Source organism: Buteo buteo, chromosome 11 (genome assembly GCF_964188355.1).
Source record: "Buteo buteo chromosome 11, bButBut1.hap1.1, whole genome shotgun sequence".
NCBI classification, from domain to species: Eukaryota; Metazoa; Chordata; class Aves; order Accipitriformes; family Accipitridae; genus Buteo; species Buteo buteo.
Genome location: NC_134181.1, coordinates 1,271,270 through 1,296,963, shown reverse-complemented (window position 1 = coordinate 1,296,963; position 25,694 = coordinate 1,271,270). Strand labels below are relative to the sequence as shown.

Sequence of the window (25,694 nt, the reverse complement as noted above, 5' to 3'; positions counted from 1 at the left end):
GCAAGTATAAGAAAATAAATTCCACAGCCACAAATGCGAGTTCATAAATTAAAACCATCAGGTTTACAAATTACTCAGGTTCCTGAGCCTCCAAACAGTCTCTCTGTCCCTAAACCTGCTCAATGTGGCTGGCAGGGAAGAGAGAACTTACCAAGTGACTCACATCAGACCTGCACATGAACACTGTCCTGTAGAAACTGATGAAAACACAGCACTTGGAGGTGTGTTGCACCTCCCCTGGCTTCGTTTAACGACCTGTGAGATGGCCATCTATTTTATATACACACAGAAAGACTCCAAACAAAAAGGGCGGCAAAAAAGCTGTTCCGATTGGCACTGGAATCGAAAGCCTACCAAAGGAGCGCTGCAGCTCAGCTGAGGGACCCTGAAAAATGATTCTTGCCAGCACACATCCCCCGCACTTTCCTGACGAAACAGCCGCCGCCTGTGGCTCCCTGTCCCCGCACCAGCTGCGGATGGCTTGCACCGCCTTCCAACCGCGTTTGCTACCGGAGACAACCCCGAGGCGGCCTGTCGCAGGCATCTGTGGCTGGGCTCTGGGAAGGGTGCTGCAGCTCCGACCGCAGGCGGTCAGGCGAGCTCGGACGGTCCCTGACAGCAACAGGCGCTTCCTAGGCGATCCCGGTTTCCCTTCACCCGCCCAACAGGCCGGACGGGGAGAGTTACCGGAGGCCGGGGATGGACACCAGGCTCCGCTGCGGGCAGGCTGCTGACAGGAACCTCGCTCTGCCGGCGGCCCGGGTGGGGTGGCGGGGTGGCAGAGCGGCCGAGGCCCCAGCTGCCCGCCAGCCGCGCTCTCGCCGGGGGGAAGCGGAGGCCGGGGCCGGACCGGAGCGCACCGCCTGAGGCGACGCGAGGCGAGGCCCAGCGCCTTCCCGCCCTGTCACCCTATTGGCCCACGCCCGGCGCCGCGCCCTCCCATTGGCTGCAGCCGGCGCCAGCAGTCGCCCCACCGCCGGTGCCCCTCGTTCCTCATTGGCCGGCGGACTCGGCCGGGCGCCGCCGCGGGCGGTTAGTTATCGGGGGCGGGGGCGTCCGCTATCGCTACGGCGGCTGCCGTGGGCCAAAGCCTGTCATTCCGCGAAGCTGCCGGCAGCCAGCATGGAGCCCGGGGAGCGCACGGAGACCGGGGGCTGCGCGGCGGAGGCCGGGCCCGTCTTCACGCTGGAGGAGGTGGGGAAGCGGAACTCCAGCCGCGAGGCCTGGCTGGTTATCCACGGCCGCGTCTACGATGTCACCCGCTTCCTGGAGGAGGTGAGGCCGGGCGGGGCGGGGTCCCGGCCCGTCCCCTCGGGGGCCGGCGGGGGGGGCTGGGGGAAGGAAGAGAGCGGGGAGGGCCTGGGGACGGCGTTTGGGGCTGAGAGGGAAGGGGAGGGACTGGGGAGGGTGAGGGAGGGGGACTGGGGGGGCGGAGGGGTGCGCTGGGGGGCTGAGATCCCGCGGGGGGGGGCTGCAAGGGGAAGGGAAGGCGAGTAGGCCCGGGGGGGGGGGGGGCTGCTGTGTCTCTGAGGCAGCTCCCTGGCCCCAGGCTGTGGGGTCTCTGTGGCCCGGCAGTGCCCGAAGGAGGGGTCCGCAGGCCTTGAGGAGGGGCCCCGGGGGGGGCCCGCTGGTCTGTTGGCTGGTTTATATACTCAGGAGAACTCCTGCCCCCGTTCAGAGACGCCTGCAAGAAACGGGAAAGCGGTGGCAAAGGCCAGCCGAGTGCAGGGGTTGTGCTTCTACTCGTTGGAGTCAACTTCTGTTTTCTTCAGAAATCTGTTCAGGCATGCCTTACATGGGAGGTGCAGCTCTCCTTAAGCCACGTTACTTCACTTCTGGTCATGTAGGGTAAACGGCATCGGGCTAGATCAGTAGTTTAAAGTTGATGTCTCCAGGGACACACCAGAACTTAAAGGAGAATAGTAATGGTGTGACAGATGCTCGCCTACTGAATCGTTACTGCCTTCCCAGAGGTGACCATGCACAAGTGATTGGGAAGCGATAGTCTCTGCTGCGTAATCTCCAGTTCTCTTGGATGCGGGGACAGAAATTGCTTCTAGACTCGGTGCTTTTGACTTCTGTTCTTGAGAAGGTTGAGAGCGGTATCCCTAGTGTTTGGAGCTGAAGATAGAGTGGGAAGAAATGGTAACAAAATTTCAAAGGGCTTTTATCCCAGCTTAAAATAACACCAAACCCTTTGCAGCAGCTACAGGTTAATAATGTACAAAAGTTAGTCTGAATCAGCTTTAAAGAAGAGCACTTCATTGAAAGTGCACATGTTGCTGCTTGTCGGTTTTGCTTGTCTAAATTAAACGCTGATTTTCCTCCAGGCATATACGATTAAAGCGTGTCTGCTATGTGGTCATAACATATAATGACACAGCTACCTTGGTGAGGTTTAGAGGCTTATCAGATAGGAGGAGAGAATGATAACCTGGCAGCTTTTTTACGGTGGCCCGACAGCTGGACGTAGAGCCTTTCTGTGTAGCTTTCAGTATTTATTTATAAAGTTGGACATGATCTACTTTGTTTATTGGATCCAGCATCGTAATGCCCCCTTCTGAATCTGACTTGCACTTTGAGTCTCCCCCCTCAACATTTATTTTGAGAGAGCCCCTAAGGTATTTCAGTGAACAAGTTAAGCAGTGTCTTTTACTACAGCGGTGTGAGCTCCCCTTTGCCTTAGCCAGTTCTGCACCGTTTATAGCTTTTATAATGAAAAATCTTGCTTTCACAGGACCATGAATGGATCCTGCCTGCTCACTCCTTTGCTCACCAGTGTCTACTGTTGGTACTCAGGCACTGTTCACAGATGCCTCTGTGTCAGGTGCAGGAACTGAAAAGCTGCTCACTGAGCAGCTGCTGTTCTTGGGTCTTTGATACTTGAGAGAGACTCTAGGCACCCAGTACGCTGGAAAGAAAAGTATATGGGACAGTGGGATGGTGCCTGGTGGAAGCATGGCAGTTTGGTGCCACAGGGCAGCAGTGGCATGAAGAATTATCAGCTGATGCTCAGCTGTTTGTTTTACAGGATTGCCTGCAGGTCTGGCTGAGGTGAGGAACCGGTTGCACAGTTAGTCACATGCATCTACAACAAGATGCAGACTGTACTGTAGAGAGCTTATCGTTGGGGTGGGAAGAAGACAATTGTATTGAGTGTGACTCTACCTCAGGAAGCTCTTAAATGGTGGAGCTACGAGCAGAGTTAAGGTACTCAGATTCCTGTTCCAGGGTCAGTTCACAAGACCAGGAGTTTTCCAGCTGGTACGCAAGGATTTTTTGAGCAGCTGACTGCCTCCTTCTACATGCACGCCTCCTCCAACGTTTGGGTTCTCCGGCACTAGGCCAAAGCTGTCATCTGGCATCTGTCAAATTCCTGAGAGAGTGCAGTGTAGTACAAAGCTGTGGGCCCAGCTACCTCTGCTGATCAAATGAAATGGGCAGGGTGGCGGGTGTATTTTGAATAACGTTTGTTATTCCACTAGTTTCTGAAATCTTTCAGGTTTGCCTGCATCTGAAAGTCTAGTACAAGAACCAGGGGACATCAAAGAAGCTGGCTGGAGCCAGATTCAAAACAAACAAATGGTGTTCCTTCACGCAACACAGAGCAGACCAGTGGAACTCCTTGCCAAAGGTTGTTGTTCATGCAAGAAGATTAAGTAGATTCAGGAGAAGACTGGGCAAAAACATGGAAAAGCAATTCACTGCTGGTTTCTAAATAACAAAATGCTGTGGGTTTAGGATGAGCCAAAAACAGCTGGAGGTTGGAACAATACTTGCAGAAACTGTGTGCCTTGTCTTACATTTGCCTTGGTCTTCCAATTATGGTTGCTGCTTATCACTTTTCAAACTTAAGTGTTAGAAAAATGTTTTCAAGATACTTACTCCAGTGTGAATGACGCTGTGTTTCAGAGCATGGATGCTGCGTGGTGGTCACAGTCTTCATCTCAGCATTCTCTGTGTAAGAAAGCATCTGGGATGTGTTCCCTGGGACACCTTCAGTATTATAAATGAGGCCAGAAAAATACTTCAGTGTCCCCCCCCCCAGCAAGCCAGGTTTAGCAGTCCCCTGAATGTCACCTTGAGGTGATATTTCACATTGCCCTTTCCAAGCCCTTTATCCCATTTGTGTTTTTCTGACATGAAAAAGATCTACTTGGACTAGGGAAAGGAAGAAGAATAAGGCCACTGTTTTAACTGTGCCAGCATGGCTGACACCCCATTCTGCTATGTACACCCATTGCTGACATAGTGAAACTTGTAAACATAGATCAAGGCCTAATTCATTGGCAAAAATACACTTTATATCTGTTACCCCACTGTAGTCAGTCAAGTGACGGGGAACAATGTGTAGCTGATCGGAACCAGGAGTGTTTGTCTTGTTTAAAAGTTACAGTTGTCTGATAAACTGTTCTGCTTTAGAGATCTGAGTTGCTGTAACTGCAGCTATCAAGGTTTCAGTGGGTAATATTTCCCCCTGATCCTGTGTAGCCACTGAAGCAGTGTCTAATTGTTGCCTTTTCTGGCCTTTGGTCACAGATTATTTGAACAGGATTGCTGAATTCCACTGGAGCGTTACCTTGGAGTGATTGCGTAATCTCAAAGAAGCCTTACTGCTAAAAGATTGTCGAATTTTGCTTTGTGATTCCTGCAAACTAGGTACAGCAGGTCAGCCATGAGCAAGCCAACTCAAAATCTGTTTGAAGCATGGATTGGTTTAAACTTCCAATTTATTTTGTTATTTACTGTGTAACAGGAGTAACAAGACATTTATCACATAGCAAAAGTCTACTGAATTGTAAGAATGTGAACAAAATGCAGGAGATGTGCAAAGACAACAACTGAAATTTCATAGATGTTTCTGAGAGACTGCAATCTCTTGTGTTTCAGAAAGCCTGTAAGTGCCTGAAATGAAGTGTGATTATTTGAAATCTAAGATAGCCTTATGGTGATAGTATAATTTTCTCCCAAATCCAGGTAACTGGACCACCAGAATGCATGTTATTACTCCTGATTGCAGTAGTCTAAAAAAGCAAGTGTAGGCTATGGCTAGAACAAAAAGGGCTGGCTGCTTAGGTAGGTGTGAATGATGAGTGAGGAAGCAGAGGAAGGCAGATGTACCTCCCTGACAGGCTCTCTGAGGTCTGGTACTACTCACGCTTATGCCCTCGCCACACTGGTATTAAAATCTGTGGCTTTTAACCAGTGCGCAATCTGTAATAGACTTACTTTCACAAGCATTCTTATGATAGAGGGACATGGTTTATCTCCGTTTTTACACATGACTAGAAGAGTTTGGAGATGCATGTTTCTTCAGTATACCCTTTTGTCTGTTATCTGAGTCCACAGGACACAGCAACCACCACAGCTTTGTGTCTTGGCATGCACTGCTGCTTCCGATACCCGTGGTAAACATGACTAGAATGTATTTGAACCGGTTTCCAAGTGGAGTGAGCCTGGGTTGTGACATCTCTAACCCAGTTTAGTTGGTTTCAAGTATAATGTTCTTCAAACTATGTTTCAAAAGAAGGAAATATTCTACTACTAACGGCTTCCCTGTAAAATCTATGTGGTTCTAACAGAAGTTACGCTCTTTCCAGGCAAGTATATAGCTAAGGTAGGGTCTGTGCTCGGAAGAGCTGGTAGTTAAGACCATTGTCATTGAGATGAAAGTAAAGAGGAGGGAAGTATCAGGTGGCTGCTTATACCAAAAAGGCAGCAAGTTTTTAGATTCTTGCCTCCTTACTGCACCAGCAGTAAGAAAACAATATTGAATACCGTTCTTTCTTTCTGCATTTAATTCCTGCATACTCTGGTGTGTCTGAAACCAGAACTCTGTGAGGGAGAAGGAGGAATGTCAGAGATCTGGTTTTGCTCATGCTGACTTGCTCCAGCTTTGCAGAGATGTTTTTGGGGAAACCTGTTCCGTGTCTTAAAACAAACTTTGAAGGATGTGTGGCTGATGAACACCATTTGTCTAGGTGACTGCTTGTCCTTGTTTTCTGGCTTGTAGGTACTGGCACATTATTACTGCATAGTAATACTCTTCCATTTCCTGGCTTATTTCTCTAATACTGGGGGCTAGGAATGAAAGCTTTTGCATCCCTCCTCAACCTGATGCTCTTGTGTCTTACCTGATCCAGCAATCTCATTAGTTGTAAAGCTTAGTATTGCTTCTGAGCTCATTTGTACTTTACAGTGGGTCTGTAACAGCAGTTGCCCACCAGACATATGCAGACAGGCTCTTGGAATTCGTGAAAAGGTGACCCTAGGCTCTCGTGTTCTGCACTGAGTTTCTGTGGTGCACTCTCAGAAGCCTTCACTGCCTACCTATGGTTCTGACTTGCTGCTGCTTTTTGCCCGCTCCATATCCCTTCTAAAGGCTACGCAGATAGAGCATCTTTTGAGATCTCATGAATAAATACAACCCTGCTGGCTGAACACAGAAGATGGACTGTATGAGCTGCTAATTAGGGAGTGAGTCATCAAGGGCAAACTTTCTTTGGCTTGCCACCTTAGAGCATCAATGACATTTAAAATGAGCTTGGACTGAATATGAGGTTGTACAACGCCCTACTTTGTTCTTCTCTGGACCCAGTTTGCAATCTGGAGAACTTCATTCAAAGATCACACTGAAACGATGCTTGTGAGAGCACCTGCTGTAGCTGTGAGTGTTGCAGAGCATGAGGAAGCCTTGGGTTTTCTCTCCCCCCTAAATCTCCTGACTGTGGCACAAGCAAGCTGGCCTCCCTTCTGCACTGCCCAGGCCAGTGACTCTGGAGGGTGCCTTATACTGGTGATGGCTGTTGTGCTTTCAGTTCCAAATGACAGGGTTCTCCCTGTAAAACTGTTTGCTCAGTGGCATTGGTCATATCCTTCCAGAACTGGTGCTTCAAGACTATTAATGTTGCTGTCAACATGTACTTTTATTTATTGTGTATGCTGAAGGCTCCAGTGACAAGGAGGTTCCTGTTCTATTACTGCTGTTGAGCAAAACTTCTGAGGACTGGCACTTGGGCCCACCTGTCTTGTTGTTGTTTGCTTTTGTCTGTTTCTTTTCAGAAACAGACATTTATCAGCCATTGTTTCCTCTGGAAGTACTTTTTTTCTTTGTTGCAAAGTTTCAGTTTTCACATCTTCCTGCAGGAGCTGTAGCTTTGAGAAGTTTTGTGGGAGTGTAAATGACTTCCTGTATAAATAGTCTGGGTTTACGTTTGCTTGGGTATGACAAGGTAAGAATTGTCTGGCTGCAGTTGTGGTTGTCTAGACTAGGGAGTCCTTTCAGAAATATGGTATGCCAAAATGTTTTCAAGTTTTTTCTTTTGGCTTGGTGATTACAGCAAAGGACAGATGTGCATGAATAAATAATTATTTTTCTTACTTGTGGATTTAGCAAGTGCATAGAAAGGCTTCAGACCCAAAGATGTAAAGAGGAGTAAATTTACTGTTCTTGTCTCTTGTACTTTACAATTCTTCTTGTCTCTTGTATATGCAAAGACTGGATGGCACTGAAAACAAATATCCCCTGCATGTTCCCTGTTACTACAGGTTTTTGTCTGCCTTTTTAGCGTGGATGATTAGGAAAGCAAAGTTGTCTTCTTAAAAGTCAGTTCTGATATTTTTCCATCTGAAATGAGATTTCTGGTGAGATATCCCTAAGGAGTTCTTCTAGAAGGCTTAAAGTAAATGGCCAGCTTTTCATCCCCTAGTTTCTGTGGATCTTTGCAAGTATGCTTATAAAGTAGCTGAAAATGGGACAGCTGTTCCAAGTAATGTGCATAGGCAATAGGCAGCATCCTACCACTGCAGCCAAGTCTGAGAGTGTGATCTAAGGGGCGCAGAAACAACCTAAAGGGTGGTCTCGCTGTTCTGTCTTGTGGCCTGTGTTCCCGTTAACTGCCTTGTGTAAAGAGGGACATGCATCCAACTCTGTAGTGAGCTCACTCACGGCTACCCCAGCAGATAATTGATTCCTTTTTTTTTTTTTTGTAGGGTGGGTTTTCTGCTAGGGTACTCCCTGATCTGACTCCCTCTGAGATCAAGTGAGCCTAAGGGTTGGTGTGGGGGAAATGGCAGCAAGACCCGTAGCCAGGCACGGAGGGAACGAGCAGAGTGGAGCCTCGCTTGGTTTTACAGCTAAGGCAATCTAATAACTGACTGCTAACTAAACTGTGTCCTAGGACTGCAGACTTTGCCCTTCATGACTGCTGAGAAAGCTCCACGTTGATTTTGTCACATACCTGGACAATAAAAGGATTTATTCAGAATAAAGAGCTCTGATATGAGGATTGCAGAATTGGCTGCAGGAACTCACTGGAGTAAACAACTGGACTGTTTTTGTGTCCATACCGAGTATGTTTGGTATGAGATGTGATAGCCAAGTGGGAATATTTAGACTTTTGGCAGCAAAAACAGGCAAGCTGAAGGAAGAGGGGCAATGACAACTGTTCTGTGTCTGTGGGAAGGAAAAGGATATTACAGAGAAAAACAGGTGTGTTAGTCCTTTGATCTGAAATTTAGCCCAACATCTCTTCTCCAGTTCCAGGCATGTAGCTGTTAGAGGCATTTCAGGCAGCAGTGAACAAGTCTCATCTTCTCAACTAGCGTGTTCAGTGCTTGTTGCCTGATGCTCTAGAAAACTGGGTTAGGCCCTGTGTGTGCACTCAGAAGCCTGACCACTTTATTAGTTTAACTGGATTAGCTGATAGTTTAAACTGAACTATTTGTTCACACTCACACTGTAAAGAGATTGTACTTCGCTGGCTTTGTGGTTAGCGCTTCCCATTGCCATCTGTTCCTGGAATTATGGTATTGACAGTGCTAGAGAAGAGCCCAACCCATCAAGGAAAACAGAATTGCACCAGGGTTTTTCTTGTCAGTTCATACCGCTTGATCTGACAGTTGTCTGTGACTGTCTGCCACCAACAGAAATGCCAGTGTCATTGTGAAGTATCAAATCCACAGGATGCTCTTGTTGTTGTAATTTCTGAATCTCTGAAATCAGTATACAATGTCAAACAGTATAACTTTTCGTGACACTTTTTTTTTCTCTCCCCTGGTTGTTGAGTGGTTGTACACTGGATCAAGTTCAGTATTGTTGGGGCTACAACAGAGTCGTAGCTTCTTATGCCTCTAGAAAACAGGATGCATTTCTCCTCTGTCTTTCTCCATTCCTCATTGCACAGCTATGTGCAGAGAGAGACTGTCAGCCAAATACTATTATTTTTTGTAGTATCTGAAGAAGTAGAATATCCTTTCCTCCACTGGTGTCTGTAAAGGCAGTGTTGTCTTGTGCATCACTAGCAGTTGAGTTGCTTCAGGAAAGTTCTTGAGAAAATTGTGCAGGAGAGGCTCCTCTGCAAGCAAGGGAGTCTGATTTATGTAGTGAAGCCCATGAAAAGCTACATGAGGATATGCTTTCTTTTGTATTATTTTCTTGCCCAAATCTGTTACAGAATCACAGAAGGGATAGCTTGGCTGTGGGGGACAAAGCAGTGCTTCCCTGTGTATGTTAGGGATTTGCATCTTTGGAAGGATTTCTATTATGCAAGGTATTTTCCAGGCTGTGCAGCACACATCATTCTCTGCAAATTCCTGAAGGAGCGGTTGGACAATTGAATCTATGGAAGATTTTATTGATGGTGTTGATTTGAGGCATCCGTGATGAATGGAAGCAGTTGGAAGGAAGGCTGCTGGCACTCTTTGTACAGTTTTTGCATCTAGCCCTTTGCTCACCTGAAGTCTTCTCTTCCAGCATCCAGGTGGAGAAGAGGTTTTGCTCGAACAAGCTGGTAGAGATGCCACAGAGAGCTTTGAAGACGTTGGGCACTCCACAGATGCCAGGGAAATGCTCAAGCAGTACTACATAGGGGAGATCCACCCGGTAAGGACCAGTTGGCTGTGACAGCCTCTTTCAGACACAGGATGGGATTGTGTAAAAGTGTGACTCTCCTTTGTGTAACCCACTAAACACATACACCAAGATGTGTCTTGTGAAATAAGTAAGTAGTTAAGGGGTTTAGGCAGCCTCTGTGCTGTCCAGGATTTCTGTTGAGGAAAGGGAATTTCTCTTGAGGAAACAAAACTAAATTGGTCTTCTCTTTCCACCATTCAGAACAGATTTCTCACTACAATTAAATCAGGGGCACTTAAAGAAGTTAATCTAATCGGTTTCCTCCTTAACTGGTGGTACCATAACTTCCCCTTGCCTTGTAATTTAGAGTTCAGGAGGGTGAGAGATCACAGGGGCACAGCACAAACACCAGCTTCCTGCCTGCTACAAAGACGCCTTTGGGTGTCGAAGGAACGACTCCTTTGAAAACCGAGTCCAGGCAATTACCCCTATGATGAGGACTGTGTACAGAACAATTCCCTCATAAAGACTGTAGGTTTCTCTTGAAGTCAGTGCTTATCTTTTTTCTTCTTCTTTTTTTTCCCCTTGACAGCACGATCGTAAAAAAGAAGGTTCTAAGGTAAGCTGTTAGTGTTTTACTTTTCTATTTTAATTTAATGCTATGGAAACGATATTATGCTCACAAAATGAACAAAGTAGTTGTCACATGCCTCTTTTTTCTTTTTTTTCTTTTTTTTCTTTTTTTTCTTTTTTTTCTTTTTTTTCTTTTTTTTCTTTTTTTTCTTTTTTTTCTTTTTTTTCTTTTTTTTCTTTTTTTCTTTTTTTTCTTTTTTTCTTTTTTTTCTTTTTTTTCTTTTTTTTCTTTTTTTTCTTTTTTTTCTTTTTTTCTTTTTTTCTTTTTTTCTTTTTTTCTTTTTTTCTTTTTTTCTTTTTTTCTTTTTTTCTTTTTTTCTTTTTTTCTTTTTTTCTTTTTTTCTTTTTTTCTTTTTTTCTTTTTTTCTTTTTTTCTTTTTTCTTTTTTCTTTTTTTCTTTTTTTCTTTTTTCTTTTTTCTTTTTTCTTTTTTCTTTTTTCTTTTTTCTTTTTTCTTTTTTCTTTTTTCTTTTTTCTTTTTTCTTTTTTCTTTTTTCTTTTTTCTTTTTTCTTTTTTCTTTTTTCTTTTTTCTTTTTTCTTTTTTCTTTTTTCTTTTTTCTTTTTTCTTTTTTCTTTTTTCTTTTTTCTTTTTTCTTTTTTCTTTTTTCTTTTTTCTTTTTTCTTTTTTCTTTTTTCTTTGTTTTTTTTTCCCTCCTGTGGAGCTTGTGGCTTTATGTTTACACAAACTACAGTAATGAATAAATCTTCCAAGCAAGTTATACCTTTGTTTTTGTTCTGAAGCTCAGTAGTCACCTCAGTGTGAAATTGGAAGTGGGTTTTTGTGCCCTCTCTCCCCTGACATCAGCAATGTTATTTCCGCACCTTGAGCCACAGACCATTTTTTTGCATTACTCGCTATGTCCTGACCACTGAACTGTTAGTGTTGTTACATTCAAGCCAGGAGACGGGCACAGCCACAGCGGTGTTGGCCGTAAAACAAGAATTCTCTGTTAACTGCCCTAGTAATCATTGGTGTTGCTAAAACTCAGGTACTCCTGGATTAGAACAGGGCACAGTGTTGCAAAAATGCCTTTGAAATGGATGGGGAGAGGGAAATGGTAATAAATAGAATCCCATCTGAGAGGTAAACATGTGCCTTGCGGCTGGCTTCTCTTCTCGCTTGGCCTGAAGGCTTGGACCAGGCGCGGCTCTACCTTCAACAAAGCTTTCATTAAATGTTGTTCAAAGCAGGGCCACTTGCAGAGTAGCAGGAATCAAGAAGGAAACTATCAACAGAGAGAGTGGCCACTGAAGCCCTTGGGAGCATTTGCTTGCTGCAGTCAGCCATAGAAAGAGTAACTCAGGCTGGGTAAAGCCTATGCTTAGTTATAACATGGGACTGCATGATTATTCATATATTCACCTTAAAATCTATTGTTTGGTTCAACTCCGCTTCATAAACAGAATCACATGCCTAAAATGTGCATAGACATGAGTAGTAATCTGTGTAGCTCCCTTGGATATGAGTTAAATATTTTTTTTCAAATAGTTTTCTGAGGACAAAGTCCAGTGAGTTATGTACAGCTAAGGTCTTTTTCCAGTGTACAACAGCTGTTTTAAAAGCAGGCCCAAGTATAATTTAAAAATAGCAGCAAGAAATAGAAGTCAGTAATGTAAAAATAAATAAGGGGGAACTGCAAACAACAAAAAAAAAAAGTTGTGCATGTATACTCTTGTGATGCAGCTCAGAGGTAGTTTCCCACATATAAGTGTCAAAGTTTAGCATCCACTGAATGTATTACAGCAGAAAAGCAAACACTAAGGCTCTCAAGAAATGGAGATAATTATGTTTAGGATGGGCAGGAAGGGTGATTTTTGGCTGGCAAGTATTATTAAACAGGAGAGCAGCAGCAGCCATCGAGGAAGAGGCTGTAGAGTTGATGAAAGCCTAAATGAGAATTTCAGCTGACTGGAAAAAATATTTAAATTCTTGGAGTTTTATGAAAGGAGAAGTATAAAAGTTTGAAAACAGGTTGCATGCAAGGGAAGAGCTGAAGAGAACATCGTGGTTGTATGCTTCAGTGATTGGGAGGTAGGAGAGCAAATGGGGAGGTGGGCAGGGGTTTGGAGAGCAGATCACAGTGAAAAGACTATCTGTATCAGAGTGCCAGTTAGGGTCCATAGCATACAAAACGAACAGACTGGTTTGTGAAGTAATGAGCAAGCCCTTTTTTTGAGAGGGGTGCAAGTTCCAGTGTGAAGTTGATGACTGGGTGGGAGGGATTGGATTGATGGAAAGAATGTGGAGGTGAGGGCGAGGGCAAACATCTCCAGAAACATTCATGCTTCTGATGGAGGGTGTTTGGGAGAGGAGAGGAGGGTTATTTTTCCTGCATGTTCAGTCTTGTAGTCTGATTAGCACGTTTAATGTTTCCTTTTTTCCGCTGCTAACTCCCTCTTTCCTCCTTCAGAATCCAAGTATGACATCCTCAGGCCAAGCAAGGTATAGTATCTTCTTAAAATAAGAGTAAGAAATTGAGGGGTTAAGACTCTCCATTTGTAGAACAGCATATTAACTCTAATGGGCAGGAAAAAAAACCTGGGGATATTACTGCACTGTCCTTCCAGCAAGCAGATGGTCCAAAATCAGTTGCCAAACTGCAGCGCACCAAGTTAGCTGCCAGGGCATGCACCTCCCTTGTTGGATGTGGAGACAGAGCTGGTGGCACCAAGTCCCCTGCTCCATGCTGGGCAGAACAGGCATCCTGGTGTTTTGCAGCTTGAATTCTCTGGCCCGCGTGTTCATGTTACACAACTGTGGCTGCAGCCCCTTTGCACTACAGTGATTATTTGGGTGGCTGCTGCAGGCCATGGGGTGATGCACCACAGTGATGTGCGTTTTTTTGGAGGGTCTTTACCAAGCCCAGCCCCATTTAGTTGAAAATCCTTACAACCAGAACAGAGCCCTAGTCTTTAGTAGCTGCTGCAGAACTTTTTTGCTAAGGAGGCTGCTGAAGGTGAGCCTGTGGCCTCTGGTTTATAAGTGAGGAAGATTTATTGTGGGATAGCTGTAGCAATTTCCATCCTTGAGTCAACTCAGCTGTTTGTATAGCACAAATTACAGTCTGACTTATTTAAGGAAAAAAAAACCCCAACAACCAACAACAAAAACCCCAAATTGGTTTCTGTATGTGCCAGGCTGGAAACTTCAGCAATTCAGCTGCTATTTTATAAGCCACCAAGCCACCCTTGCAGGCGTAGGGGCCTCTTGCAGGGGCCAGGCAGAACACTGAGCACGGGGACTGCTATCGCTGCCCAGCCCTGTGAGCCAAGGCCCGTTAGGCTGGTCTGTTAGCTGATGGGAGGCAGGTCCCAAGAGTTCCGTACATGAAAACAGACGTGTAATAAGTGATGAACATCTTGAATGAATTATTAACTTGATACTTTCTTCTGTTTTATGTTGTGTGTATTTTTTTGTTTGTTGTTTGTTTTGTCTGTTTGTTTTTTTTTCTCCCTGTAGTTTCTGGTCAACATGGCTAATCCCCATCTTCGGAGCACTGGTCTTAGGTTTAATGTATCGCTATTACATGTTGGATGGGAGAACCTCTTGAACTGACCTTGCTGGGACCTCAGAAAGCCTGAAAGAGAGGGTGTGAGAGAGTGCATGCATGCAACATGTGGAGTTCTCCTTACCTTAACCCTTTTCTGCCTTGCTTTTAGCTTTGAGTCTGTCAAGTGATGTTGATATCCATGGGACCAAGCTAATACCAAGCTCTCTCTATCCTAACTCTGGGACCCACGGAGCTGTCGTACTTTCCTCTTGTGGTGGCAGGGCAAGTGCAACTTCCTGGTATTCTCTTAGTTTGTGTGTGGTCTCCCTCGCATGTGCGTGCCCGTTCTCTCTCTCTCTCTGAGGTAAACCACAGACAACCTTTTTCTTTCAATGCCTTTTTGTTAAGCCAGACAACGTGAAACAGCTGCTAGTGAGCCTGTGGATTTGCCTCAGTCCTTCACATAGCATTGTCAGAAATAAACTGCAAGTTGTCTACAGTCCTTTCCAGAAAAGATGTCCGGAGATTCGGTTTCGCAGCAACTTTCCCAGTGCATGCAGGCAACACTAATTGGAGCAGCAGGAAATTGTTAGCTTTGCTACCTCTTTCTGTACGTGTCTGTTTTTAACGGTTAAACAAATATAAGTATTTTAAAAGTGATTCTGTTCATTTTGTAATATTTGTACTTGTCCCTTTTAAAATGTATATTCTGTGAAACAATTTATACCTTGAATCCTGGTTTGTTTGGGTGTTTTTGTGCTGTGTGCAGCAATGCCAGAAATGGGAACTGACGTGTGGCTCCTCGAAATGCAGATTTTTCTTTCTCCCTGAGGTCTTGATCTGACATATGTATTGGAAACAAAACTCATTCTTACTGTGAATGTGCACCAGATGGGGGGAGGGGGGGGAATGGGACACCAAATAAATCCACTCTTTTCTCCCTAAATGAAAAGGAAAAAGAAAACCATTTGGGATTTGTGCATAATGCTGTTTTTGTCTTGGAATAGAAGAGGATATTTCTCTCCTGTTTTTGTGTATCATGTAGTTGGCCTCCAACAGCGCAGAGACAATGTAAGGTATGCTTCATGCGTTGAGGCATGAATCCTTCTAGCTCTTCCAGCACATTGATCTGTGGCTTTGGGATCTGCTAAATAAAGGGAACTCGTGTTGCGGTGTCCGGTGTCCTTCAGCAGTGCTGTACAACACTGTTCTGACACTGGCTCCTAATTCAAATGTTACAGCAAAGCTGATCATCTTTTCAAATTGCAGCAAAAAGGGAAATGATATACAGGCGTCCTGTTCATGAAAACCTCTTGTCGGTTGTGGTTTTTCTTCTCTTTTCCATGAAACAACTATGTTCCCCAGAAGGTCATGTAGAGGAATTCCTTGGATGTGGAATTACACTCTGCCTTTTTAAAAACAAAGGCCAAGGAATGGCATAGTCACTGGGAATGGAGAGCGCTGCCCAGGCTGCATTACTGCCTCTACTCCTCCCGTGGGCACGGCCAGTTGCTGGCAGCAGCAGCATCTCATGTTTCAGCATGCACTGGTTTGGCAGAGGTGCAACAGAAGTCCCCGTAGAGGTCTGTCTTCCCACAGGCCTTTTTTCACTGCTGTCGATTGTTTTGTCTCTTACGGTGAATTATCTGGCCACGGAAACGTGGAGTTCACCGTTGCTGAAGTGGCTCTTGGATATCCTGTTGCAAGCTGCATTTGTCCCTCATTCTGCCTTGGCTGCTTTGGTGGCCTGGTTTCTGTTTATTCTGTCCTAACAAGAGCCTAGCAGAAGAGTAGAAATCTGAGCCCAGGAAAATCCAGTAGGAAAGACCTGGGAAATTCTACTTAGCTACATTTTAAACGATAAAGGTGACAGGCCACATAGTCATATATTAATATAGGTCTTAAACTCCGCAATGGGTCAGTCAATGTAAGTTTATGGAAAATAGATCTTATCAGTCCAACATGACATTTTTATATTCCAGATTTGCTGATAATACACTGATGTGCTGCTTAGGCTTCTGCAAGCCATTCGAACTGATGCTGCAAGGTATATTGGTTTTGTTAGATCATGCAATATAACAGTCCACAAGGACAAATTGAAAACTGAAAGTTTGGATTTAACAGTGGAAGGGCAATAGTCAGTCAGTGAACGTGTTTCAAATTCACCCCAAAGAGCAATCCATGCTTGTTTAAGACTCAGCAGTGACCTGGAAGGAGACAGACGCTCCCTGGGAAACCAGCAAGCTTGGCGATGGCTGCCTCACATGGAGGGTGAGCCACCACCGTGGAGCGGGCTGGGTTGCTGGTAAGATGGATGCAACGTTGCGTATGGGAAAGCAAACCAGGCAGGAACACTGGATGTTGGGCTGCAGCATCACACCAGGGAAGTGGCAGAATGTGACGCTGGAGGGTAAAGGTCCAGCGCGTTCCTCTCGGGCATTAGGGGGAAGGCTTGTCTGTGTTTGGCACTGTTGCTGCAGTGGATGAATGCTATGACTATGCCTTTGGCTTTTAAAAATCCAGAGAAATGCCATGTAAATGATTAAAAGCTTGGAAAACATTATTTATGGTGAGAGACTTGAGCCCAATCTAGCTTATCAAAGGGAAGGTTACAGAATTGTAGCATGGAGGTGCTTGCATGTGGAATAGAAACTTTATCAAAGGCCTTTTTGATCTAGAGGATGGTGGTCTAAAAAAGGCCACTAGTTAAAGCTAGAGAAGTTCAAACTGGAAATAGGTACTTTTTCACATTTATCCCTAAGTCATTAACCATGAAAACACTTTAGTGAGTCTTCTAGTGGATTCTCTATCGATGGAAAGTTTTAAAGCTGGAAGGCATGTGTTGGCTAAAGCGTCATATTCCTGAGTCAGGCTAGTTCAGGGAAGGGTAGGGTCCGCTACCAAGGTCAGCTGGTTTGATTCCAGGAGCGTTGGGTTAGCCCGAGGAATGGGGCTGGTGTGTCAATACACGGTGTGATGGTGGAAATGTGTCTGTTTTCTCCATAGGCTTCACTTTCACCTGGATTTTGACATAGTTTCTTTTTTTTTAAATACCATTTTCCTGGCGCTCTCTACATTCAGTTGCATTTTGGCTGCTCTAAATAACTTTTTGCCATCATCAGACCTTGTCCCTTTGCTGTTTACCTTTGGGAAAACTGCCCATCAATCTCTATTTGTTACAGAGCCTTGTTGTTGTTGCTGCTGTTTCCTTTTAACCGATTAACTGCCCGGAGGAGACCGTCAGTCTTGTTCCAGGGCTTCTGAGAGCTGTTAAGAGCCTTGTCCAATGCCTTCTGGAAACCCAGGTAGCCTCTGCCAAACAGCTCTCCCTTTTCTGCGCGCGTGCTGGCTCCCTCAAAGATCTCGAGGTGCTTGAGATGCATTTACAGAAGCCACAGCAAAGTCTTCCCACTTCTCCACTAATTACAAGCTTAGAACAGTGTCAGCGTGCCCAGCACAGGTATCGGTTTTACTGGTCTGTCGTCCTGCAAATCCTTCCTGCAGCTCTCTGTCCACCAGAGCCGGGGCTGGTTTGAAGGACAGCATGTATGTGATGGAGGCAGGCTGGCGTGAGCCCGGTGCTCTCCTGGTGCTCTCCCGGTGCTCTCCGGGCACTCTCCTGGCACTGAGCTCCCCTGCCTGGGGCTTCCTCCAGCGAGGTGGTGGGGGCCAGTCCCCCTCTTCTCATTCCTTCTTTTCTTCTTCTTCTGGCTCGCTGAATGATGGGTCCTGCAGGTGTGAAACTGCTCAATCGACAAAGGAGGCATTAACAAAGCTTGTTTACCCATCTTATTTGAGGATTAAAAAAGACAATTCCAAATCTTTGTCCTTACGCTGAACTTCGTGCACAGCGAATGTTTGTTGCCAGGTCCCCTGCACAGTGCAGGCACCGTCTCAGCTTTCGCCCTGTGAGAAAGCTCGCTCCGTGAAATTAAAGCTGGGCGTGTGTGCTTTGCTTCCTTCAGGTGCCTTGGAGAAGGAGTTGAGTGAAGAACTGTAAACACGAGCACGGACACAGCTGCCACGGTTAATGTAACTGTATTACGGCTGCCTCGGGAATGCCAGCAGAACTGTGCTGGTCTCTTCTGCCTCTCCACGAACCCAAATTCCTTGGCAAAGCAGAGTGTAACTGTTAATTGGGTTGATGGGTTGCGGAGGATGTGTAGGAGGTCTGAGTGTGTTCCTGGTTTTGCTGAAATTAGCTGATAAAGGGAAGGAATAGAGAGGGAACGAGATGCAGAGCTCTCTGTGCCGCCAAGGTCGGAACTGGGAGCCGTGGCTGCTGCCCTGGCGAGGACGCGGGCTGGGGGTGGTTGGGCCGTGCTCTGTTCTGAGGCAGGAGCACCCATGAAATACCATTTCTTGTACCCGGAGACTGCCCAGCGAGACGTGCTGGGTTGTGTATTTGTTGTTTTCAATAAAGGTGTACAACAAGCGAGTGCACGATTCTGTCTTCCAACAGGCGCAAAATGTTTAGTTACTCTGTCCCTGTGTAAGGGCGCTGCTCGACTGCCAGCTTGGGTGGCCGCCTGTTTCACGGGGCTTGAAAGTCCAGTGTTTGTTACGCTTTACAACCCTGACAAGCTCCCATCACCTGTATTTCAGGCACAGGATCTCTACTGCACCTCAATGGGAATTATAATCAGACAAAATGATCTGAGGGGGTAGTATTCAGCATCTGCTTGCTGTTTCCCAGAACAATCCTCCCACTCCGCTGAAGTCTACATGGGGAAAACTGGTATTAACAGTGCTGCGTCGGTGTAAGGTAACTGAAGCGGTAAATTGAATTCTTGAAAATTGCTCTGTAGTGCAGTTTGAGCAGGAAAATGTTGGTGATGACAATTGTTCTTCTTAAAACTAATCAATAGTTAAAGCTAAGAAAATGGTGAGCTATGGCAGATGCAGGATTTGTCTTCCTGTCAGTAGAGGAAAAATCTTTTAGTTGACATCAGTTAAAGCTGAGCATGTGCCAAAGACAATCTGCAGAGCGTTGTAACCAAGAATACCATTGTTCTTGCAACGTGTCGGGAAAGCAGCAGTTTGTGGCTAAGCGCTGCGCGAGCACAGCCACTCAGATTTTTTGGGGTGAGTGGGGTTTTCTACAGAATTCAGTCCATGGTGATCTAAACATGGATCATTATTAAGCTCGCAGTTATTAAGCATTATGCAATCATTCTCCTTCTGTTCTACAATTGCTTATTTGTAATGAACATCTCTGTGACCGGCTGATGTATTTACATCGCTAAGTGCTGCCTTGCTTTTCCAGTTTCGAGAACGTCTGCTCTCGGATCAGCGGTTGCTGATTCCGTACAATATTTCGCACTGTAATTATAATGGGACTTTTAGTAACTGCAGCAGGGGAGCTGTGAGGACTCCCTACATAATCCTGATAAATTCCAGTTACCTCTTAGGAATTGCGATGAGCAAGTGTCAAAGAAGCTATGGAAGCGAGTTTTGTCAGATAAGAAGCCGTAAGGCGTGTGACGGTGACAGCAGTGCCGTCTCTTGCCTTCTGTGTCAGTTTTGGCAGCAGAGCATCGCCTTGTCTCACCAGGAGCTCAGCTGCACTCCGGCAGCGCGCGGGAGCACAGACTCTTCGCTGCAAGGAGGTTGTGTAGGAGGGTTGTGTTCAATGGAAAGATGAAATGGAGACCGTGAAACATATCCCTTATTTACATGTATACTTATAAAAGAATATAATGTCCCACTCCCACAGCTGTCAGCAGAATCTGGCTCTCAAAAATTTGCCTAATTGTGGCTCTCATGGTAGTTGCAGCAGCCTCAGGGAAGCGATACCTGGTCACGTCATCCCAGGAGGGAGCAAAGGACCAGCAAGGCAGACTCAGCACCTGCTGACTTAATAAAAGGGCAAGGAAAAGTCAGTGGGAACTGTCTGCTTTGATCATGGATTTTAGCTGAAATAACATAGGGAAAAATGGCCATTAACTGAGTTGGAAGTAGAGGTTTCAGGTGGGGAGGGGGGCACTTTGTAACCGGTGCTTGATGATGCATGAAACCCACTGTGGTTCCTTTGCGAGGGTCTGGGGTATTCAGGCCGTTCTTGGTCTGGGAAGTAGATACTGCGGTCACAGGGCAGGACATCCTAGGTGTGCTTGTAGGAAAGGAAAAACTGATTCACAATATGAAGGAAGGTTGTGAATTATTTTCTTGGCAAGCACTATGTCACTGTAAACTTTATTTATCTTTGATCAAGAGGAATTGGATCCAAAATCCACAGAAATAGAGAACTACTTTTAAATCTGCTTCCAAGTACTGTGGGGTCAATACCAAGCACAGTCTCCCTTCTCCAAGCATCGAGGAGAATTTGCAGGGTGTCCGAGACAGAGACGAGAAAAAAATTAGGGGGGTCCAAATGCTCCAGCGCCTCTTGTTAGTGCCATGTCTCAGCCTTGGCTCTGTATGCAGTTGTACATTGCCCTTTGCTGGTGAAGGGAATGCTGAGCTATTTCAGGGAGAGGGAGGAAAGTCACCCCGGCGCCTGTGACAAAGAAGGAGGTCACACGACAATCAGCCTGTTGGTCTGTCTGCACCGTCCCAGCTTGACTTTGAGTGAAGCTAGCTATTGTTTACATTTTAATTGCTCCCAATCAGCAAATCTCCAATTAGCGTTGTATTTCTTTGACCCTTCAAAGACTATTTTTACATTAAAAAGTATTTTTTGATACTTTCTCAAAAGAAGCATCAGCTGGAGAAGCAAGTACTTTAAAACACCCCGAAAACCATGCTTGGTCCATCTCTGTCCTCCCAACCCCATCCTCAGCAGCTGCTGCAGCACCGGGCATCTGGGCCAAAGCCACCGCTGCCGTTACATTGTGCCATCTTCATGTGCCATTCACCCCTATCTCTGTATAATCGTTGGCAGTATCATGTTCCCCTTCTCTACTGATTTGAAGCATATTTAGCATAAATACCATCCTGCTCTGGCTTCGAAGCCATACCCGGAGCTCCAGAGAGGAAACCAGTCTGCATTGGCTGGCTTTGTTTCCAGCTGAAATGGAGCATTGGGAAAGGGAGAAAGAGGAGAGAAAACATGAGTGCGATTCGTGTTCTTGGAGGGGGACAGGATCGCTGTTGCTGCCCAAAACACTGCTCCTTTTCCACGAACGTTTCATGCTGGCCGCAGGGAGATACGCGCTTGGGAATGCGAGCAGCCTTCCCGCTAGATGATCTGGTTGAGCTGTGGTACTCCCAGTAGAGCAATTCAGAAAACGGGAGCGTTCCTGCTGGGATACACCACCCTGCGCAGCATCGTCAGCCGGGCACTGTGGCTGTGGAGGGGAAGCAGCTCTGGGTGCAGAAGATGCTGGTAGAGGGAGGAGGCTGCCACTCTCCGCGCCTCCGGACGGGTCTTGGCCACCGGGTCCGCAGCATCTGCACGGCTTCTTGCAGGAACAGGATTGTTATCTCGGGGCCAAATTCCCCACGTGGGTGCAGCAGCACAGGAGCCGGTGGGACGTGTCCCGGCCGGGCTCCGCAGCGCCTGGGCTGAAGTCCAGCTTTGTGGGGATGCTCAGACGGCACAGAGCCAGCAACGCCCGAAAAAAGCCGTGCAATTTCTGATGGTTCCCCTCCACCATGGAGGCTGTGGCAAGGGCTGAAATGGGGCTGCTGCCTCTGGGGAAGGAGGAAAACCTGCAGGTCCTGTCCCTGGGAAGGACAGTACTGTCGCTCACCTTTGAGCACAGCCACCCTCCGGTACCTGGCCCCGCTCGCCCAGGAGAGGCAGGATTTCGGTGCTGCCGCTTTTGCAGGCCTGCTGGGCTCTTCTCCAGCTGCTGGCTGGTCACACAGAGGTTTTCTTGGCAATGATACTATTCTGTAGGGAGTTAATTTTTAGTGAGGACAACGGAGAGAAGGGCCAAAATATTTAACTTGGACAAGCAGTTCAGAGGAGTCACCAATCCGGTTCGTGCAGCTGGGTGCAACAGAAATCTCCCGCATTCTCCGTGGGGGCTGTGACCCAGCGGGATCGCAGACGCCCGCCAGGTTTGGAGAAGAGGGTGGTGGCAGGGACCTGCCACCCTGCCAGGGGACAAGCAGGGAATCTCTGAAACCCCAGAGAAATGTCTCTGCACGAAGTGCTCTGGACGAGCTGCAGCGCAGGCAGGCGGGGACCTGGCTGCCTCCGCTCCCCGCAGCAGGACCAGGCGGTGCGGGGGGGAACCGGGGTCGCCCTTTTGGAGGGACAAAAAGGGCCTTGGAGCAATGCCACGGTCCTCCCCGACCCGGAGCACAATTACCTTTATTGCATGCATCTGCTGTTGTTTCAGGCGGTAAGTCACTCACTAACATCTGCGTCCCTGCTAGTGCAGCCCAGGGAAGCTGAACGTCAGAGCATGATGCTACAGTAAGTGGAAAATCATTAGAAACTTACGTTGGGGTGTTATTAATTAGTAACTTGGTGGCTAGAAGTCAAGCAAGCTTGTCCCAGCTTTGTGCCCTCCATGATGAGCTCTGTATCGTTATAGTTGAAGGATGGGGAGCCTCAGTAACCTGGGCGATGTGTCTGTGCCGCTGCGTTAGAGGTGACAGCACTGTGCAAAACGAGACCTTATTCCTTTTGCAGATAACCCACTGTATAATGCCAGCATTAAATATATCACTGTGCCTTTCGGCTCGCTCCCACCGGACAGAGTCCCACTGTCTGTCCTATGATGATTAGAAACTCTCTTAATTCCCAGACTGATTCCTGGGACCAGTTCATACATACAGGTCTCGTGTCATTATTGTCCTTTCATTTATACCCGTTCTCTTCCTCCCAGGTGTTCATGGAGAGGAACCTCAGCATTCACTGTGATAAATTAAAGAAAAAAAAAGAGTATTTGTCTTCCACTTACGGACTGGGCTCTGATTTCCCTTGTAGTCACCTCCTGCAGCTGCTCCAGCTGGAATTAATCCTTTGTGACCAGAACCACACACAAAAAATCCCAGACAAAGGTTTTCCAGAGCCTTAGACTCTGAAATACCTAATTCTCCGTCAGTGTGGGAGTTACATTGCCTGCCACGTCCTACCCAGGCTGTCTAACAAAACCCCCGCACCGACAGCTACAGCCACCTTGTGAGTGCCAGTTGTGTTTCCTCCTGTGCTGTTTCCAACTATCAAGGCAATAATTTGCCATAGAAAATCTCACCTGTTTTTAAGCTTGTGATGTTTTGCCATGGTGTTGTACGTTACTTCCAATGCACAGGGATCATACCGCTACCAGTGAATGGCATTCTGATCCTGTCCTGTACAGACAATGTTTTGTGTTGCTGTTCATTAACATTAACCTTCCTTTTGTGTTACTCTCTTCTATTACCCTACTGACAACGGCCTTTGAAAAGTCCTTTCAGAAATATTTCATGAAACACAAGGGAAAAGCCCAATATATTGAGTATTCTTCTGGTGGTAAAAATACCTCATATGCGGTGTAAATCTGACCTAAATATAGAATAGTTACATTTTTAAAGAGGGAAAAAGTTACTGAGTTATGCTGTGGAAATCAATACAGATACTTCCTACAATTAAATATAAACACAAAAGGGTAAACACTGCAGCTTTAAAAATACCCTCTAACAGCACCGACGACACCGCTGCCTTAGTATTATTACAACTCGAATGCTGGGTTTTGCCTAATAATCTCAGTATTCGCAGGATGGTGAAAATAAGGGACAGAGAGCTACAGGGAACAAACTCCTGCCCTGGGACATGCTCAGACAGTAGCGAAGCCCGAGCGGAGCCCGGGCTGGACGCTTGCCCTGCCGCCAGCGGTCCACAGAAGACTAGGTGCCTCCTGATGCAGCCAACTCGTGTTTACACATCACGGCTGCCGGAGGCAAGGATGGGGATGCTGCTGTGGCTTTATTCCTGGGATTGAATGGGAAGACCCATTTCTTTAATGGGTTTTAAGCGGGCCCTCTCTTTTCTCTTTTTAAACCCCTTACGAACCAGCCAAATATTCAGGAAACCAGCAGATCATGCATGCCAGCTTCTAGTCCTTAAGATGGGACCTTGCCCAGCCGTCAGCCACGCAGCCTGGGATCCCCAGTCGTCCTGTCCCCGGCTCCAGCACAAGGCTATAGAGGTGCTGATGTCTCACGCCAGCAGTAACGGCCGTGCGGCAATCCTGACGGCTCCCAGCCGCCCCATGCCTCCATCACGAGGATGAAGTTAACTCGGGTGTCACATGCTCGGTGTTGTCTCTTCTCCAGGGACACCGCTAACAGAAATTACTATAAAACAAGTTTCCTGCCAACCTCAGCAGCTCTAATGAGTCAGGAAGCAGTTATCTGAGAACAGGGGAACTGTTGACAGAGCCTAATTATTTTCTGACAGTCTTTCTAACACAGTTAGAAAATAAAACACCTACATAGGCTTCGAAATTGCAGATGGGGTTAGCAGTATTACGCATGCACCTGCTAATTTATCCCCATGATCCTGGTATAGGCTCCTTCCCCCTCACACCTGCTGCTACCCAACTGCTTATGCAGGGAGAGGAACTTCATTATAAAAAGAGAAAATACCTTAATTACACAGAACACAACTTTTAATTGGAAGTCTCCTGTTTCAGTGTCTGGCAGTTAATTGGTTAGGATTTTTGTGTATTTTAGTTACATTTATTCCATATACTATAATTGCAAAATCAAGACGTGCGCAGAAGCATTGCCACGTTACACAAACGTGCGAGTGAGAACGGACTCATTGAGGTGTCGTCTCGGCTGCGTCCCCGGCCACACGATGCTGCTCCTCAGTTCATTCAGATCTCTGATCAGAGCTGGACGAGGCTTACCCTCTGCCTGCCGAGCAGCGGCCGCCAGCGCACGTCCCAGGGAAGAACGCGTGAAAAAGAGCAGACGCGGACAGGGATCCTGCCCTGGGAGCCCGTCCCAGGCTTTGGGGATCAGCAGTTCCCCGAGCCTGGACTCCGAAGGCAGAATCCCAAGTGGAGCCCATCTTCTTCTAAATCTCTGCTGCAGTGACTGGAAAAACCCACGTTAGCTGTGTACCACCCCCAGCTGCAATCCCTCCTGCTCCTAAATGGGGCGCAGGTTTCCTCTACCATGTTATTTCAACTTCCACTGTTTGTGCAACTTCCACAGTTCGGATCCTGCTCACTGTTTCCACCACGGGCACCGCTGGGAGTTCGCCCTTGCGGGACATTAAAGGTTTTGCCCATCAGCTAAACTGACATTTGAAAAGGATCTACAAGAGCTTGTTTAAAGAATCCCCCCGCAAACCTGCCTAGACCTGGCACTGAAACTGGACATTTATCCAAAGCGAAAGGCACAAAATGGTCAAAAATCATAAAAGTAAAGAAAAAATGCACAACAAGCTCAGTGGTCATTCATCTACAACCTCCTTTAGCATACAAGCCTCTCCAGCTTCCAGTTTTATTTGTGATCATGACCTAGAGCCCAGCACCAGCCATGGGGCCGGAGGACTCAGTCCCACGCTGACTTTTGGGGTTTGGTGCCAAACAGCTGGGCTGTGCCAGACACCGGCTGATCTTCAGCCACCCTTACGAGCCGCTGGTAGGAATCCCTCCTACACTGTCCCCCTAATTTTCCCAGACAGGGAGCACAAGCTGGGTTTCGTTTGCTGTCAACACAGCACAGCAATCCAGCGTGATGTGAAGTGCGTGACCTGGGGCTGCTGAGAACACTCGGGAGAAAGATTTGATTAAACATTGTAGTTGCTCTTGTAGCTTAAACCTCAC

At 46.6% G+C, this 25,694-nt stretch overlaps 1 protein-coding gene across 1 annotated transcript; it reads left to right on the top strand.

Moving 5' to 3' along the window:
- Positions 1 to 1,062: 1,062 nt before the first annotated feature.
- On the top strand, positions 1,063 to 14,637 carry CYB5B (cytochrome b5 type B). The gene is made up of 5 exons (XM_075039750.1): positions 1,063 to 1,275; positions 9,755 to 9,883; positions 10,446 to 10,472; positions 12,898 to 12,929; positions 13,947 to 14,637. Exons 1-5 carry the CDS (start codon positions 1,123 to 1,125, stop codon positions 14,035 to 14,037), a joined length of 432 nt encoding a protein of 143 aa, XP_074895851.1. The 5' UTR covers positions 1,063 to 1,122; the 3' UTR covers positions 14,038 to 14,637.
- The last annotated feature ends 11,057 nt before the right edge of the window (positions 14,638 to 25,694 follow it).

Coding starts and splice junctions, on each gene's coding strand:
- CYB5B (XM_075039750.1), top strand. CDS start 1,123: ATGGAGCCCGGGGAGCGCACGGAGACCGGGGGCTGCGCGGCGGAGGCC. Junction 9,884..10,445: donor ACATAGGGGAGATCCACCCG/GTAAGGACCAGT, acceptor TCCCCTTGACAG/CACGATCGTAAAAAAGAAGG. Junction 10,473..12,897: donor GTAAAAAAGAAGGTTCTAAG/GTAAGCTGTTAG, acceptor TTCCTCCTTCAG/AATCCAAGTATGACATCCTC.